The sequence below is a fragment of the Taurulus bubalis genome, assembly GCF_910589615.1.
Source record: "Taurulus bubalis genome assembly, chromosome: 13".
Taxonomy (NCBI): Eukaryota; Metazoa; Chordata; class Actinopteri; order Perciformes; family Cottidae; genus Taurulus; species Taurulus bubalis.
Window position 1 is genome coordinate 14,169,699 of NC_136601.1, and position 18,949 is coordinate 14,188,647.

Genomic DNA, 18,949 nt, shown 5'->3' on the forward strand with positions numbered 1-18,949 from the left:
GCAGCCATGAATCAGACATTATAAAAGAGCGTCACCATGAGACCAAGAACATTACTACAACAGTGGAAAATATGCTATGAACATCACATTGTATTGTAACCACCAAACTAAGATAAGGAAATCGTAATCTTAATATGAACATGATGGCAACAGGGAATGGAAAGGAAAAGCAACACCCGAACACGATGTGTACTTTTGCAATCTGAAAATGAATGCTTGTTGATATTCTCAGCGATGTGTTGATTATTTTATCCCAGTGACACAATTATTTGATTATACTGCTCTAATGCATTACACTGCATTCATCGGTGAGAGCCAGACCCACACACACACACACACACACACACACACACACACACACACACACACACACACACACAGTGCCAAAGGTTACCAGAATAAACCGTAAAATGTTGGTCATTGAAACATTAAAGTTTCTGTGATCTGCAATCTCCCAGGAGATTAGATGGTCTTGTATGATATGTGTCGCTGGATAAGTTTAGCTGTTGATCCATGTTGCAGTGCAACAACTGGAGTTTGTTATCTGCACATGCATCACAGTCTGTGTCCAAACAGAACAGGAGCAGGCGTGAACGGAGAGAGAAAGTCTGCAGAAATATATAATTGGAACTAAATGCCTAGCGTCCAGAATAAAATCATCAAACCCATCACATCCTCGGCCTTGATTCAACTTCTTCCCTCATATAGGTGCTAAAGAGCACTCTACAACTGAACAACCAACACAATAGCAGTTTCATTCCACACACCATCATACTACTACTTTATTCAAAACGAAAGAAACTTTCAAAAACATCCCCCAGATTATGAGCAATCTAAAGAAATAATAGTGGACAACTCGGAACACTGGCATGATCAAACAGAGAAGTGTGTGTGTGTGTGTGTGTGTGTGTGTGTGTGTGTGTGTGTGTGTGTGTGTGTGTGTGTGTGTGAATCTATGATAGGAAGCATGTCCCTACCTCAGGAGAATCATCACAATCCCCAAACACCTCAGCAAAGTCTGATGGACTTTTCCTCAGAGTCTGGTCAGCAGGCAGTGTGTTGTCATTGTAAGATGAAAGGAATTTAAAGTCGCTGGTTCGAGAACCTGTTGTCAGGTACGCGTCATAATTGTAGGTGCTGCGTAAAGTTCCTGTGCCGTCAACGTCTGCGTAATTAGGAGGGAGATACGCGCTGGGGATGGCAACTGCTCCATCAAACAACAGTCTGGGCTTTCTCCTGCGACAAAACCTCACACCGAGGATGATGATGATGAAGGTCAGGAAAAAGGTGGACAAAGACACCAGCGCGATGATCAGATAAGAGGTCAGTTTGGAGTTCTTCTCGTCATAAGAAATATCCTTCAGTTCTGGAACCTCAGCCAAGTTGTCAGAAATAAGTAAATACATGGAGCAGGTGGCAGAGAGAGAGGGCTGTCCGTTATCTTTCACTGACACAATGAGGTTCTGTTTCATGCTGTCAGACTCAGAAATGTCCCGCTGGGTCCTGATCTCTCCGCTGTGGAGACCAATAGTGAAAAGACCCGGATCAGTGGATTTGACTATATGAAAGGACAGCCAGGCGTTCTGTCCGGAGTCCGCGTCCACCGCTATCACTTTGGACACCAGAGAGCCTCCGTGTGCAGCTTTGGGGACCAGCTCGGTCATGAAGGAGTTGCCCTCCGGGGCGGGGTACAGTATCAGAGGAGAGTTGTCATTCACATCCGATACGAACACACTGACGGTCACGTTGCTGCTGAGAGGAGGAGAGCCGTTGTCTCTGGCCATCACGTGCACTTTAAAACTCCGGAACTGTTCATAATCAAACGACCTCACAGCGTGGATCACCCCCGTGTCTCCGTTAACAGAGAGATAGGAGGACACCGGGGCACCGTTCACCTCACCAGGTAACAGAGAATAAATCACTGTACCGTTTTGTCTCCAGTCGGGGTCTCGAGCAGTAACGGAACATAAAGTGGAGCCAGGTTTGTTATTTTCAGTCACATAAGCGCTGTAGGACTGCTCCTCAAACACAGGTGGGTTGTCGTTGATGTCTGCTACAGACAACTGGACAGTTTTAGAGGAGGACAGAGGTGGAGAGCCCTCGTCAGTGGCAGTGATTGTAATGTTGTAATCAGACTCTAGTTCACGGTCCAGTTGTCCTGTGGTCACCAGAGAATAATAGTTTTTAATAGAAGGAACCAACTTAAAAGGGACGTTTTGCTGAATGGAGCAGCGGACCTGTCTGTTAGTCTCAGAGTCTCTATCCTGCACGTTGATGATGCCCACCTCTGTACCAGGTGGGGTGTCCTCTGATATGGGATTTGTTAGTGACTTCAAATTGACTACAGGTACGTTGTCATTCACATCAGTGATAGAAATTATTATCTTAGCATAAGATGACAACCCCAACCCATCTTTTGCTTTCACGCGTATTTCAAATGATGTCGCAGTTTCATAGTCAACAATCCCAATTACTCGTATATCACCGACTTTACGGTCAATACTGAATATCTTCTTCACATCGTCAGTAACATGTCCAAATTCATAAGTAACGTCACCATTGACTCCCTCGTCTGCATCAGTAGCGCTCACTGTGACCACTACAGTATCTACAGGAGAGTTTTCAGGCAGACTGGCTTTATAAACGGCCTGGCTAAACACTGGGGCGTTATCATTAGCATCCAGTACAGTGACGTGTATGACTACAGTACCTGATCTCTGAGGAGAGCCTCCATCTAAAGCTGTGAGAAGCAAATTGATCTCTCGTTGTTTTTCACGATCAAGTTCTTTTTCAAGAACAAGCTCTATTGTGTTTCCATCAGCAGACAAAATGAAATTATCATTATTTTTAAGGCTGTACTGCTGAACTGCATTCTGTCCTACATCCGCATCGTGCGCCTCTTCAATCACAAAACGAGCTCCCCGGTCTGCCAACTCGTGAATTTCTATATTAATCATGTCTTCCTTAAATTGTGGGGAGTTATCATTAATATCTTGAATGTGTAGATTAATCCGATGGAGCTCGAGAGGATGTTCCAGCACAAGCTCGTGTTTTAGGATGCACGAAGCCTTTTCTCCACAAAGCCCCTCTCGGTCAATCCTGTCCGCGACAATCAACTCTCCGTTATTCAGGTTTATGTCACAGTAACGTGTATCAGTCCCATCGGTGTCAATGCGCGCTCTTCTGTTGGAGAACGCGGCCCTGTCGAGCCCCAGATCCTTGGCCACATTTCCAATAACTGATCCACGTTTCGTCTCCTCTGGAAAATTATAGCTCATGTCTCCATATGCGACATGCAGAAAAATCAGGAGAAAATAGAAGCCGCAGGTTGGAAACCAGATTATTTTCGAATCCATCCTCGTCGATTGGTTCCTAACAGGTTGAGAAATAAAGCGAACCATACCGTCCAACCGCATGACGCTAAAAGCAACAGCGAGTCCAGGGTGATCGTCCTTGTTTTGACACAGGAGCACAACAATGTTCGTCCACACTAAAGGATAGAAATTCAAATATCTTACGGCTGGTGTAGAGCGCCACCGTGAGTCAAGTTCGACAAAAACACTCATGATAATTAATAAAAGGGAACACTTCAAATTGGCTGTATCCTGCTAGTTTATATATAAACTTCATACACCTATAGGTGTATGAAAAAACGCTACAACTACTATGATGAAAAAGTAATCTTTGAAAGTTCTGTTATCCTTGAGATTCAAACCAGGAAACAATAGAGAAAGAAGCAATGTCAACAAGTAAGTATTTCAGTATATAGTTTAAATGTTGACTGATATTAAGGCCCAGGCTATGACTGTATCCCTTATGGTCAAGCATTTAAATAAATTAAGTCCATATATTTCAGCTGACTAGTTCTCTGAAGCTGGGTGATACATGTGTTTCTGCTTTTAACCCTCCTGTCTGTCGTGTTCGTTTATCCCACCTTACCTTGTTTCCAGTCAAATTTGACTGGCCTATTTTAACTGCTCTTATATGAACACAAAACACATTAATCATCACCAAATTGTAAACAATGTATCAGACTAGAGGTTAACATGAATAACTGCTTTGAATATGCAAATAATAGACACTTCAAATGTATTGCTAAATTCGGTCCAGAGGCTCTCTGACAGAAAACCTCCGCATCAGTCGCCTCCTCATTGTGTTTACAGAGTAAAATCAGAGCAATACACAAATAAAGGTTTATTTAGGGCGAAAGTGAGAAGATATGAAGCATTGTTTAGTCTGGGATGTGTTGTTCATTTGGGGAGGTGGGATAAGTACGGGATAGAGGTTCACATAAACACCAGATTTTTTGGTTTGAAGTTTGAAATGTGTACAAGTTTATTTGTAGGTGTTCACACAAGGTGTGTGTGTGTGTGTGTGTGTGTGTGTGTGTGTGTGTGTGTGTGTGTGTGTGTGTGTGTGTGTGTGTGTGTGTATGGGAGGGAAAAAGTTCAAATAAATGTATATTTCTCATTCCTCTAAAGACATAATTTGGGCGTCCAAACATGCTGTCTTTCAGACATGTTTGTTATCACCGGGCAGTTACATGTAGGCAGCAGGACTATGTGTTTACAATGGAAGAGAGAGTGGGAATACAGAATTGAACATAAATCCATATTAGAGCATGTTTAGACTGGAGAGCCAAAGCTAGAATAACTCCGAGAGCTGTGTGTGTGTGTGTGTGTGTGTGTGTGTGTGTGTGTGTGTGTGTGTGTGTGTGTGTGTGTGTGTGTGTGTGTGTGTGTGTTGAGGTGCTAAACCTTTACATAATTAACACAGGTATACGTTTATACATTTACCTTCAGCTTAAATCATCAAACATATACATGTATTTAACTATGTGGTATTCTCATCATATTTACCTACATTTGGACTTCCTAAATATAACCAAGTAACCAATTGGCTATTTAAATCATATATCAGGGATAGTAGTGCGGTGACACTTTTGGAAGTGTGTAAAAAAGTAAACATAAAGTTTCTGAAAAGACAACAGCTGTTCAGCACCAAGGACAGAGACATTAGTTGAAAACAGTTTGTGTGTTTGTGTGTTTGTGTGTGTGTGTGTGTGTGTGTGTGTGTGTGTGTGTGTGTGTGTGCATGTGTGCGTGTGTGTGTGCATACATGCGTGTGCACGCGTGTGCATGTGAGTGACTGAGTGGCTAAGCGAGTGAGTGAGTGAGCGAGTGAGAGCTATATTTTGCTTTTGTTTCAGAAAAAAGGGCATGACCTTTGTACTAAGTATACGTCTACACACTTGTAACACTGCAGATCTATAAGTTCCATGTTGAACCAAGGTGATCACAATGCCATACCACTCCAGTTCAATGGATTGAACCATGCCTTTGCTCTTTTCTGAAGAAAAAAATGTAATTGAATAAAACCCCACTCTTGCAACAAGTGCACCAACAAGATAGAAGTTGATGCATTAGATTGAGCACTTCCAATAGAACATTATAAATGTTAAAAACACCAGACATGGCAACATAGCAAAGACACAATTTAAGAATACTTGAATACTTGAAAACAAACTACCTGGGTAATCTGGAAGGAAACGTGCCTCATTCTGTCAACATGACCTGTCTAGACTGCCGGTATTAAACTCAATCTGTTTATTAATGAACAACCTAAGCTGAGAAAAAGACACAAAACCAAGCAAAAAACACAAACCGCTGTGATTCATGAATAGAATAAAGGTAATTCATTCAGAGTGTATCATGAGGCACGTAGAAATGTCCATAGAAAGACACTGGACTGCAAAATGACAATGATGAAATGAATTTTTTTTCTCTACATTTGTAGCATTATTATTTTCTGTATTTCACAATGACAGTGGTCAGATTAACCACCATAACTAAACTCAAATTATATAAGCCCAAACCAACACCTGGTCAAATTGAGTAAACTAGATTCAAATGGAAAAAAGCTACATACTACAGCTGATGCCTTCCAACTGAAAAAGCAATACTAGACAAGAGTAGCATGTTAAAGGAATTTCAGTCGTTCAGCTTATAAGGTAGATATAATTATCACATTACTTCCCTGGCCGTAAGAGTAAGACCAATGCATGTGGCAGACACTTCTGTCCAAAGAAACGTACAAATGAGGTACAAATAAAACAACAGTATCATAAAAACACGACCAAGAAGAAATCTCACAAAGCTGTGTGAGATTCCCTCTGACATAAATTGCACAAGATGTAATGTGTATGAAGTAAGATATGAATGCATAAGAAGGGAAGTTGTTTTTTGTCGGGTTTTTTAGTGAGAAGAGATAAAGATGTGTTTGCCAGAAACTTTGAGCAAAAACATAAGAAATATAACTGGAATCTGTGAAAAGGGAACTTGGCCACATTGAACCCTTTATGTTCCAGCTGACATCAGATGTTAATTTTAGCAATAACTAAAACATATTTTGAATCAAGAACTGCATGCACTGAGATGTGTGTGTATATATATATATATATATATATATATATATATATATATATATATATATATATATATATATATATATATATATACATACATATATATATATATATATATATATATATATATATATACTATTTTGAATCAAGAACTGCATGCACTGAGATGTATATATATATATATATATACACACACATACATATATATATATATATATATATATATATATATATATATATATATATATATATATATATATATACATATACATATACATATACATATATATATATATATATATATATATATATATATATATATATATATACATATACACATATATATATATATATATATATATATACATATACATATATATATATATATATATATATATATATATATATATATATACACACACACACACACATCTCAGTGCATGCAGTTCTTGATTCAAAATATGTTTTAGTTGAGAAATATTGAAGAGCAAAGTTTTGAAACAGCACAATAATAATCTTCGTAGAAGGAGAATGTCAAAACTTCACATGAGCGATACACTGTAAGACATTTCAAGCCAGTTCAACTTGCAAACGAAAGTTCACCTGCTGCCTTGAGAGATCTAGTTGACTCAACTTGAAATTTCCTTTTGATTCAACTGATAAATTAAAGTTCATAAGGTTGATGTAACTACAACGTGCTAGTTGTCTCAACATTATGATTTAAGTTCTCAGAGTTGAGTGAACTGTTGGTCTCTTGTTGTTTGAACTTGATCCACCAAGTTAAAACAAAGAGTGTTTTTACATGATCAGTTCGAGAAAACTTTCCTTAGCTAGTCAAACAAACGCACATTTGTGCTTTTATGTAACTCACAGCTACAAGTTAAAATAACTTTACCATGTGTATACAACTTGCCATTTCAAGTTAAGAGGATTTACATTCCAATTTTTTTTTCAAATTGCATAGAAATGTTATTTTGACTGACAATTTAAAGTGTGCTTGCTTTATAAAAAAGAAATGACCAATAATTCTTACTTCGGTTCAAAAGATATAACATTTATTGGAAGAAAGTATGAAATGAACACAAAACATGTTACCATTGTCGTATTACAACCATTGAGTGGAGTAAATGTGTAATTACAGTGTCTTACATCACACATCCGGATTATGTCGGAGGAATCCTCTGAAAGATAGTAGCATGAAGACCAAGCAGGGCAGCTGTTCTTCGGTTCTGGTTTGTATCCTACAAAAACAGACAAGAGTAGATGAATGCAATATCAAAGGTATAATGTTAACTTGAGTACAGAGAAGGCCTAAACACCGCCGATGATGTCCATGATGCTGTTTATAATGATGGATTATTCTTCCTTGTCTATTAGAGGAGAATCCACAAAACTTACATTTCCACATCACGCACTGGACAGTCTTGATGACATCTGGAAACAGAAAAAAAATGAATTGCACGATAGTTTAACATTTTTATTTCATAGATTGATATATATATATATATATATCTCTTGCGTTTACTTTATGCTTAAATTATCAATATTTTACATTTCTAAATAGTTAAAACAAAAACAGGGATCAAGCGATTTTGAAGCAAAAATCCTCCAGTTTACAAAAAACAACAACATGCATCCAAACAGCAGAGGGGAGGTGGAGGGGGATCAACACGGTCGGTGCCCAGTGCGCAGCTGCGACCCTACAGCATGATCTGCATTAATATAAGTCCTTACTGGCATACACATTAAATAGCAACACATTCATACATACATGTTGCCTACTGTAAGGTCAAAATAAAATACAAAGAGCAAGCAAAACACGGGCAGTGACTCTGCCGGTCAATGTGAATCCCTCAGCCGTATGACTCTATACATTCAGACTGCTTAAAGTTCGTGTTAGCTAGCTAGCTAGCTCAACACCCCTCCAACTGGCTTGTTCGGTTAGCTAGCTAGCTAACTAACCGAACAAGCCAGTTGGATGGGGTGTTGAGCGAAAAACGTAACTTAAATGAAGCATGAAATAATGCAGGACAATTGTGGTCACTTTAAAAAATGAACCAATAGCTTGTACTTCTACATTAATTACGTTTTATCAACTGCAGGACGGATAAAATAGGTCAACCATTTGTCTTAGAAGAAGTTCTAGCTAAACATTAAAGCCACAAAGTATCTAAGCCTTTCCAGACCATTGACAAGCACGAGCTACATAACTGTGTTACATTAATAACGTTTCACATGCTATAAATTAAGAAAAATACTTGAAGTCATAATTTAAACTCACCTTCATGTGCCCAAGCGAAAAGAATCCTCAGCGCTCTGGTCCGTTGGCTCTACTTGTTGCAGGTGGAAAGTAACGGTGAATTACTCCGCCTCATTCACTGGTGGTTGTCAGGTTAATAGAATCCCTCCGCCGGTGGAAATAGTCCTTTCTTGTTTACCACAAAATGCCTATATTTTCATTGGAATTTAAGTATATGACTTATCTGCAGTGTTTAACCAGTTAGAAACACATTTTGAACAGCATACTTGAAGGGATGAAAATATATTTATGAAGGGATAATGACGCACAACAAAATATTATGAAAGAGAAAAGAAAACCCATAAGTTTTGAATATCCAGACCCTTAAAAATGGCAATGTTAAAACAGAAAATTAGTTTGATTTGTAAGCGATTTATACCTCTAGACACTCTTCCATTTCACCAAACACTTCAGCGAAGTCTGATGGACTTTTCCTCAGAGTCTGGTCAGCAGGCAGTGTGTTGTCATTGTAAGAACTTACGAACTTTAAGTCACTGGTTCGAGAACCTGTTGTCAGGTACGCGTCATAATTGAGGAAAACAATAATATAAACATAATTTGAGGAAACAATATGCACTCAACTGTACTATCACTGCTGTACTACAAAGTTATACAACACTGCCAATCTACTAATAGTAGTTATTAATTATATAATCACACTTCTCCTAATTAGATGAAATGGAAATAGGTCTCAGCTAACACCTGTAAATATAGTTCCTCTCATAGATGATATTTAAAAAATAAAAATAAATCTCCTTTCAAAAAGTCACAGACACAGTCTAACAGTCGGTATCATCTCAAGAACAGAACTAATAGAAAGTCCCAATGTTAAAGGCTAAGTTAGCACAACACATTGAGATATATCACGTCACTTGAAACTGACAGTATGAATGTGGCCTATATTGCAAGCAAAATATGAATTTTCTCTTTTTACTTCTATCTTTAATGTGGTCGATTCAGACAGTAGTCAAACACAAGCAAGCTAAAAAAAGAAAGGCTTATGTAATATACATGTTTAAGAAGGTAAGTTGACTGCAATGGAAATACATACATTAATCCGGTGATGATTTCCACCTGTGGTGTATATGCTGCTACTACACAACAATGAATGGCATAAGTAAATTTACAGCCATCTAACTCAAAGGACAGCAGTCTGTCTGATGTACTCACATATGTCTTGCCAGAGGGAACATTTAGCAACTAACAAAAGTAATATATTGTACATGGCACATGTTGGCAAATATAGCCACATAAATTGTGTTCTCATCCACAAAGACCATGTGTGTGTAAGGGACATATTGACAATGTTTACATTGAAGCTGATTTCTAAGATTCAGTTACACTACACACTGAATGGTGCTATTAAGCTCATTGTAATATATCATTTCTGTAATTTGCATTTTATTTGTTTAGTTTCAAGCTGCAGCAGAAGCTGTATTATATTGATCATGTTTGTGTGTTAAGATATACAGTCTAGTAGTCAATAAGAACAATATGTGAAATGAGAACTTCTCAAAGGAATATATCTGTGTAATCTTTTATGAATGTCAAAAAAGATCAACAGATCCTAAAATCTAAACTATTTTCAAACAATCCAAACACAGGAAGTGATGAAAGTCAAAATTAAAATAAATAAGTCTTCAGGAAAATACTTAGTTTAAAACATTATATTTAAGTTGAATTGTCAAACAATTAATAATAATTTAAAAAAGCACAGGATTAAGGACACAGAAGATACACCCAGAAGTTAGGGAATATCTGTATGAAACTATCACTGAAACATTAAAGAGGAATAAAGATTGGCGTCAACAAAGGAGGGATGTTAGCACTATAACTTCTCTCTCATCATAAGAAATACGCTTCAGTTCTGTCAACCCAACAAAGTTGACTGAATAAATTCAACAGGCAGAGAGAGAGAGAGAGAGTGTGTTGTCAGTTATCTTTCACTGCCACGAAAAAAAGCTTTGCCGTTGTTATTGTCCCTTGCTGTTGACAATTTAAAAAACATCTCAAGCAAATGTTTTAATACGCTATAGGTAAACTAAGGTCTCATCCCAAGGGACTGAAATAATGAATTCATATGAAACCAGCCCAGAGCAGCAACTTATTCAAAACAATAGAAACTTTCAAAAGCATCCCCTTATGAGCAATCTAAAGAAATAAAACTCTGCAGGACAACAAATGACAACAGAATAGTGGAGGGAAGTCAAAACACTCAAAAAGGGATCCGGAATTTGAAATGCAGGACCAAGGACAGAGAGAGGACCCCAACTGGTTGAAAATAGTGGACAACTAGGACCACTGGCATGATCAAACATAGAAGTTTGTGTGTGTGTGTGTGTGTGTGTGTGTGTGTGTGTGTGTGTGTGTGTGTGTGTGTGTGTGTGTGTGTGTGTGTGTGTGTGTGTGTGTGTGAATCTATGATAGGCAGCATGTCCCTACCTCAGGAGAATCATCACAATCCCCAAACACCTCAGCAAAGTCTGATGGACTTTTCCTCAGAGTCTGGTCAGCAGGCAGTGTGTTGTCATTGTAAGATGAAAGGAATTTAAAGTCGCTGGTTCGAGAACCTGTTGTCAGGTACGCGTCATAATTGTAGGTGCTGCGTAAAGTTCCTGTGCCGTCAACGTCTGCGTAATTAGGAGGGAGATACGCGCTGGGGATGGCAACTGCTCCATCAAACAACAGTCTGGGCTTTCTCCTGCGACAAAACCTCACACCCATGATCATGATGATGAAGGTCAGGAAAAAGGTGGACACAGACACCAGCGCGATGATCAGATAAGAGGTCAGTTTGGAGTTCTTCTCGTCATAAGAAATATCCTTCAGTTCTGGAACCTCAGCCAAGTTATCAGAAATAAGTAAATACATGGAGCAGGTGGCAGAGAGAGAGGGCTGTCCGTTATCTTTCACTGACACAATGAGGTTCTGTTTCATGCTGTCAGACTCAGAAATGTCCCGCTGGGTCCTGATCTCTCCGCTGTGGAGACCAATAGTGAAAAGACCCGGATCAGTGGATTTGACTATGTGAAAGGACAGCCAGGCGTTCTGTCCGGAGTCCGCGTCCACCGCTATCACTTTGGACACCAGAGAGCCTCCGTGTGCAGCTTTGGGGACCAGCTCGGTCATGAAGGAGTTGCCCTCCGGGGCGGGGTACAGAATCAGAGGAGAGTTGTCATTCACATCCGATACGAACACACTGACGGTCACGTTGCTGCTGAGAGGAGGAGAGCCGTTGTCTCTGGCCATCACGTGCACTTTAAAACTCCGGAACTGTTCATAATCAAACGACCTCACCGCGTGGATCACCCCCGTGTCTCCGTTAACAGAGAGATAGGAGGACACCGGGGCACCGTTTACCTCACCAGGTAACAGAGAATAAATCACTGTACCGTTTTGTCTCCAGTCGGGGTCTCGAGCAGTAACGGAACATAAAGTGGAGCCAGGTTTGTTATTTTCAGTCACATACGCGCTGTAGGACTGCTCCTCAAACACAGGTGGGTTGTCGTTGATGTCTGCTACAGACAACTGGACAGTTTTAGAGGAGGACAGAGGTGGAGAGCCCTCGTCAGTGGCAATGATTGTAATGTTGTAATCAGACTCTAGTTCACGGTCCAGTTGTCCTGTGGTCACCAGAGAATAATAGTTTTTAATAGAAGGAACCAACTTAAAAGGGACGTTTTGCTGAATGGAGCAGCGGACCTGTCTGTTAGTCTCAGAGTCTCTATCCTGCACGTTGATGATGCCCACCTCTGTACCAGGTGGGGTGTCCTCAGCTATGGGATTTGTTAGTGACTTCAAATTGACTACAGGTGCGTTGTCATTCACATCAGTGATAGAAATTATTACCTTAGCATAAGATGACAACCCCAACCCATCTTTTGCTTTAACGCGTATTTCAAATGAAGTTGACGTTTCATAGTCAACAATCCCAATTACTCGTATATCACCGACTTTACGGTCAATACTGAATATCTTCTTCACATCGTCAGTCACATGTCCAAAGTCATAAGTAACGTCACCATTGACTCCCTCGTCTGCATCAGTAGCGCTCACTGTGACCACTACAGTATCTACAGGAGAGTTTTCAGGCAGACTGGCTTTATAAACGGCCTGGCTAAACACTGGGGCGTTATCGTTAGCATCCAGTACAGTGACGTGTATGACTACAGTACCTGATCTCTGAGGAGAGCCTCCATCTAAAGCTGTAAGGAGTAAATTGATCTCTCGTTGTTTTTCACGATCAAGCTCTTTTTCAAGAACAAGCTCTATTGTGTTTCCATCAGCAGACAAAATGAAATTATCATTATTTTTAAGGCTGTACTGCTGAACTGCATTCTGTCCTACATCCGCATCGTGCGCCTCTTCAATCACAAAACGAGCTCCCCGGGCTGCCAACTCATGAATTTCTATAATAATCAATTCTTCGTTAAATTGGGGAGAATTATCATTAATATCTTGAATGTGTAGATTAATCCGATGGAGCTCGAGAGGATGTTCCAACACAAGCTCGTGTTTTAGGATGCACGAAGCCTTTTCTCCACAAAGCCCCTCTCGGTCAATCCTGTCCGCGACAATCAACTCTCCGTTATTCAGGTTTATGTCACAGTAACGTGTATCAGTCCCATCGGTGTCAATGCGCGCTCTTCTGTTGGAGAACGCGGCCCTGTCGAGCCCCAGATCCTTGGCCACATTTCCAATAACTGATCCACGTTTCGTCTCCTCTGGAAAAGAATAGCTCATGTCTCCATATGCGACATGCAGAAAAAACAGGAGGAGATAGAAGCCGCACGCTACCACGTTCAAATCCATCTTCAAGGATGAGTTCCTAAGACGTTCAGGAATCCAAGCAACAAACAGTTTAACCACGAAACAGCAGTTCAGAGTGATTGTGCCTGTATGTCTAGCACGCGATGGGTGGAGAGGAACGTCTGTCCACAAAAGGTAGAGGACTGGAACCATTTTAAGGCTGGTGTATAGCGACACCGTGAGTTAAGTTCAACAATAACACTTGTTTAAAAATATAACAATAAAAAGGAACACTATTAATTAATAAGTAGATCTACTCGAAAGCGGGGCTGTCCTTGAGCCCACTTGGTATGTCATATTATCAGTTTTGACTAACGTTGACAAAAGTTTTATTTTTCAAGTTCTAGAAAGAGACATTGATTATGTTTATAAACAGAAAAGATGTTTATATTCGGACTAAGAAACCAATATGACAACTGTATTTTATGTCAAGGAACTGCAAACAATAAAGAGAAATCCCAATCAAGAAAATAAGGAAAGTTGCTTTGAGGAAACAATATACACTCAACTGTACTATCACCGCTTAACTACAAAGTTATGCAACACTGCCAATCTACCAATAGTAGTTATTAATTATATAATGATACTTCCCCGAATTAGATGAAATGGAAATAGGTCTCAGCTAACACCTGTCAATATATTTATTCTCAGAGATGATATTTATAAAAATAAAAATAAGTCACCTTTCAAAAAGGCACAGACAGTCTAACAGTCAGCATCATCTCAAGAACACAACTAATAGAAAGTCCCAATGTTAAAGGCTAAGTTAGCACAACACATTAAGATATCTCAAGTCACTTGAAACTGACAGTATAAATGTGGCCTATATTGCAAGCAAAATATGAATTTTCTCTTTTTACTTCTATCTTTAATGTGGTCGACTCAGACAGTAGTCAAACAGAAGAAAGCTAAAAAAATAAAAAATAAAGGCTTATGTAATATACATGTTTCAGAAGGTAAGTTGACTGCAATAGAAATACATGCATTACTCAGGTGATGATTTCCACCTGTGGTGTATATGCTGCTATTACACAACAATGAATGGCATAAGTAAATTTACAGCCATCTAACTCAAAGGACAGCAGTCTGTCTGATGTACTCACATATGTCTTGCCAGAGGGAACATTTAGCAACTAACAAAAGTAATATATTGTACATGGCACATGTTGGCAAATATAGCCACATAAATTGTGTTCTCACCCACAAAGACCATGTGTGTGTAAGGGACATATTGACAATGTTTACATTGAAGCTGATTTCTAAGATGCAGTTACACTACACACTGAATGGTGCTATTAAGCTCATTGTAATATATCATGTCTGTACATTTGTATTTTATTTGTTTAGTTTCAAGCTGCAGCAGAAGCTGTATTATATTGATCATGTTTGTGTGTTAAGATATACAGTCTAATAGTCAATAAGAACAATATGTGAAATGAGAACTTCTCAAAGCAATGTATCTGTGTAATCTTTTATGAATGTCAAAAAACATCAACAGATCCTAAAATCTAAACTATCTTCAAACAATCCAAACACAGGAAGTGATGAAAGTCTAAATTAAAATAAGTAAGTCTTCAGGAAAAGACTTAGTTTAAAACATTATATTTAAGTTGAATTGTCAAACAATTAATAATAATTTAAAAAAGCACAGGATTAAGGACACAGAAGATACACCCAGAAGTTAGGGAATAGAATCTGTATGAAACTATAACTGAAACATTTAAGAGGAATGAAGAGTGCCGTCAACATAGGAGGGATGTAAGCACTATAACTTCTCTCTCATCATAAGAAATACGCTTCAGTTCTGTCAACCCAACAAAGTTGACTGAATAAATTCAACAGGCAGAGAGAGAGAGTGTGTTGTCAGTTATCTTTCACTGCCAAGAAAAAGCTTTGCCATTGTTATTGTCCCTTGCTGTTGACAATTTAAAAAAAACATCTCAAGCAAATGTTTTAATACGCTATAGGTAAACTAAGGTCTCATCTCAAGGGACTGAAATAATGAATTCATATGAAACCAGCACAGAGCAGCAACTTATTCAAAACAAAAGAAACTTTCAAAAACATCCCCCAGATTATGAGCAATATAAATAAAAAAAACTCTGCAGGACAACAAATGATAACAGAATAGTGGAGGGAAGTCAAATCACTCAAAAAGGGATCCGGAATTTGAAATGCAGGACCAAGGACAGAGAGAGGACCCCAACTGGTTGAAAATAGTGGACAACTAGGACCACTGGCATGATCAAACAGAGAAGTTTGTGTGGTGTGTGTGTGTGTGTGTGTGTGTGTGTGTGTGTGTGTGTGTGTGTGTGTGTGTGTGTGTGTGTGTGTGTGTGTGTGTGTGTGTGTGTGTTTGTGTGTGTGTGAATCAATGATAGGAAACATGTCCCTACCTCAGGAGAATCATCACAATCCCCAAACACCTCAGCAAAGTCTGATGGACTTTTCCTCAGAGTCTGGTCAGCAGGCAGTGTGTTGTCATTGTAAGATGAAAGGAATTTAAAGTCGCTGGTTCGAGAACCTGTTGTCAGGTACGCGTCATAATTGTAGGTGCTGCGTAAAGTTCCTGTGCCGTCAACGTCTGTGTAATTAGGAGGGAGATACGCGCTGGGGATGGCAACTGCTCCATCAAACAACAGTCTGGGCTTTCTCCTGCGACAAAACCTCACACCCAGGATGATGATGATGAAGGTCAGGAAAAAGGTGGACACAGACACAAGCGCGATGATCAGATAAGAGGTCAGTTTGGAGTTCTTCTCGTCATAAGAAACATCCTTCAGTTCTGGAACCTCAGCCAAGTTGTCAGAAATAAGTAAATACATGGAGCAGGTGGCAGAGAGAGAGGGCTGTCCGTTATCTTTCACTGACACAATAAGGTTCTGTTTCATGCTGTCAGACTCAGAAATGTCCCGCTGGGTCCTGATCTCTCCGCTGTGGAGACCAATAGTGAAAAGACCCGGATCAGTGGATTTGACTATATGAAAGGACAGCCAGGCGTTCTGTCCGGAGTCCGCGTCCACCGCTATCACTTTGGACACCAGAGAGCCTCCGTGTGCAGCTTTGGGGACCAACTCGGTCATGAAGGAGTTGCCCTCCGGGGCGGGGTACAGTATCTGAGGAGAGTTGTCATTCACATCCGACACGAACACACTGACGGTCACGTTGCTGCTGAGAGGAGGAGAGCCGTTGTCTCTGGCCATCACGTGCACTTTAAAACTCCTGAACTGTTCATAATCAAACGACCTCACAGCGTGGATCACCCCCGTGTCTCCGTTAACAGAGAGATAGGAGGACACCGGGGCACCGTTCACCTCACCAGGTAACAGAGAATAAATCACTGTACCGTTTTGTCTCCAGTCGGCGTCTCGAGCAGTAACGGAACATAAAGTGGAGCCAGGTTTGTTATTTTCAGTCACATAAGCGCTGTAGGACTGCTCCTCAAACACAGGTGGGTTGTCGTTGATGTCTGCTACAGACAACTGGACAGTTTTAGAGGAGGACAGAGGTGGAGAGCCCTCGTCAGCGGCAGTGATTGTAATGTTGTAATCAGACTGTAGTTCACGGTCCAGTTGTCCTGTGGTCACCAGAGAATAATAGTTTTTAATAGAAGGAACCAATTTAAAAGGGACGTTTTGCTGAATGGAGCAGCGGACCTGTCTGTTAGTCTCAGAGTCTCTATCCTGCACGTTGATGATGCCCACCTCTGTACCAGGTGGGGTGTCCTCAGCTATGGGATTTGTTAGTGACTTCAAATTGACTACAGGTGCGTTGTCATTCACATCAGTGATAGAAATTATTACCTTAGCATAAGATGACAACCCCAACCCATCTTTTGCTTTAACGCGTATTTCAAATGAAGTCGCAGTTTCATAGTCAACAATCCCAATTACTCGTATATCACCGACTTTACGGTCAATACTGAATATCTTCTTCACATCGTCAGTCACATGTCCAAAGTCATAAGTAACGTCACCATTGACTCCCTCGTCTGCATCAGTAGCGCTCACTGTGACCACTACAGTATCTACAGGGGAGTTTTCAGGCAGACTGGCTTTATAAACGGCCTGGCTAAACACTGGGGCGTTATCATTAGCATCCAGTACAGTGACGTGTATGACTACAGTACCTGATCTCTGAGGAGAGCCTCCATCTAAAGCTGTAAGGAGTAAATTGATCTCTCGTTGTTTTTCACGATCAAGTTCTTTTTCAAGAACAAGCTCTACTGTGTTTCCATCAGCAGACAAAATGAAATGATCATTCTTTGTAAGGCTGTACTGCTGAACTGCATTCTGTCCTACATCCGCATCGTGCGCCTCTTCAATCACAAAACGAGCTCCTTTAACTGCCGACTCTCGAATTTCTATAATAATCAATTCTTCGTTAAACTGTGGCGAGTTATCGTTAATATCTTGAATGTGTAGATTAATCCGATGGAGCTCGAGAGGATTCTCCAACACAAGCTCGTGTTTTAGGATGCACGAAGCCTTTTCTCCACAAAGCCCCTCTCGGTCAATCCTGTCTGCGACAATCAACTCTCCGTTATTTAGGTTTATGTCACAGTAACGTGTATCAGTCCCATCGGTGTCAATGCGCGCTCTTCTGTTGGAGAACGCGGCCCTGTCGAGCCCCAGATCCTTGGCCACATTTCCAATAACTGATCCACGTTTCGTCTCCTCTGGAAAAGAATAGCTCATGTCTCCATATGCGACATGCAGAAAAAACAGGAGGAGATAGAAGCCGCACGCTACCACGTTCAAATCCATCTTCAAGGATGAGTTCCTAAGACGTTCAGGAATCCAAGCAACAAACAGTTTAACCACGAAACAGCAGTTCAGAGTGATTGTGCCTGTATATCTAGCACGCGATGGGTGGAGAGGAACGTCTGTCCACAAAAGGTAGAGGACTGGAACCATTTTAAGGCTGGTGTATAGCGACACCGTGAGTTAAGTTCAACAATAACACTTGTTTAAAAATATAACAATAAAAAGGAACACTATTAATTAATAAGTAGATCTACTCGAAAGCGGGGCTGTCCTTGAGCCCACTTGGTATGTCATATTATCAGTTTTGACTAACGTTGACAAAAGTTTTATTTTTCAAGTTCTAGAAAGAGAAAGAAACATTGATTATGTTCATAAACAGAAAATGTGTTTATATTCGGACTAAGAAACCAAGATGACAACTGTATTTTATGTCAAGAAACTGCAAACAATGAAAAGAAATCCCAATCCAGAACATAAGGAAAGTTGCTTTGAGGAAACAATATACACTCAACTGTACTATCACCGCTTAACTACAAAGTTATACAACACTGCCAATCTACCAATAGTAGTTACTAATTATATAATCATACTTCCCCTAACTAGATTAAATGGAAATAGGTCTCAGCTAACACCTCTCAATATATTTCTTCT

The 18,949-nt window shown here is 39.9% G+C and overlaps 2 protein-coding genes across 2 annotated transcripts; both read right to left on the minus strand.

Annotated features, from left to right (window-relative positions):
* Nucleotides 1-953: 953 nt before the first annotated feature.
* LOC306745950 (protocadherin gamma-A11-like) lies at nt 954-3,356 on the minus strand (the record flags this gene model as incomplete). The annotated part of the gene is made up of 1 exon (XM_079228815.1): nt 954-3,356. One exon carries the CDS (start codon nt 3,354-3,356, stop codon nt 954-956), a length of 2,403 nt encoding a protein of 800 aa, XP_079084941.1.
* A 7,785-nt stretch (nt 3,357-11,141) lies between these two features.
* LOC306745952 (protocadherin gamma-A11-like) lies at nt 11,142-18,298 on the minus strand (the record flags this gene model as incomplete). The annotated part of the gene is made up of 2 exons (XM_079228817.1): nt 11,142-12,898; nt 17,662-18,298. The coding sequence occupies 2 exons, from the start codon at nt 18,296-18,298 to the stop codon at nt 11,142-11,144; spliced, it is 2,394 nt and encodes a 797-aa protein (XP_079084943.1).
* Between the last annotated feature and the right edge of the window lie 651 nt (nt 18,299-18,949).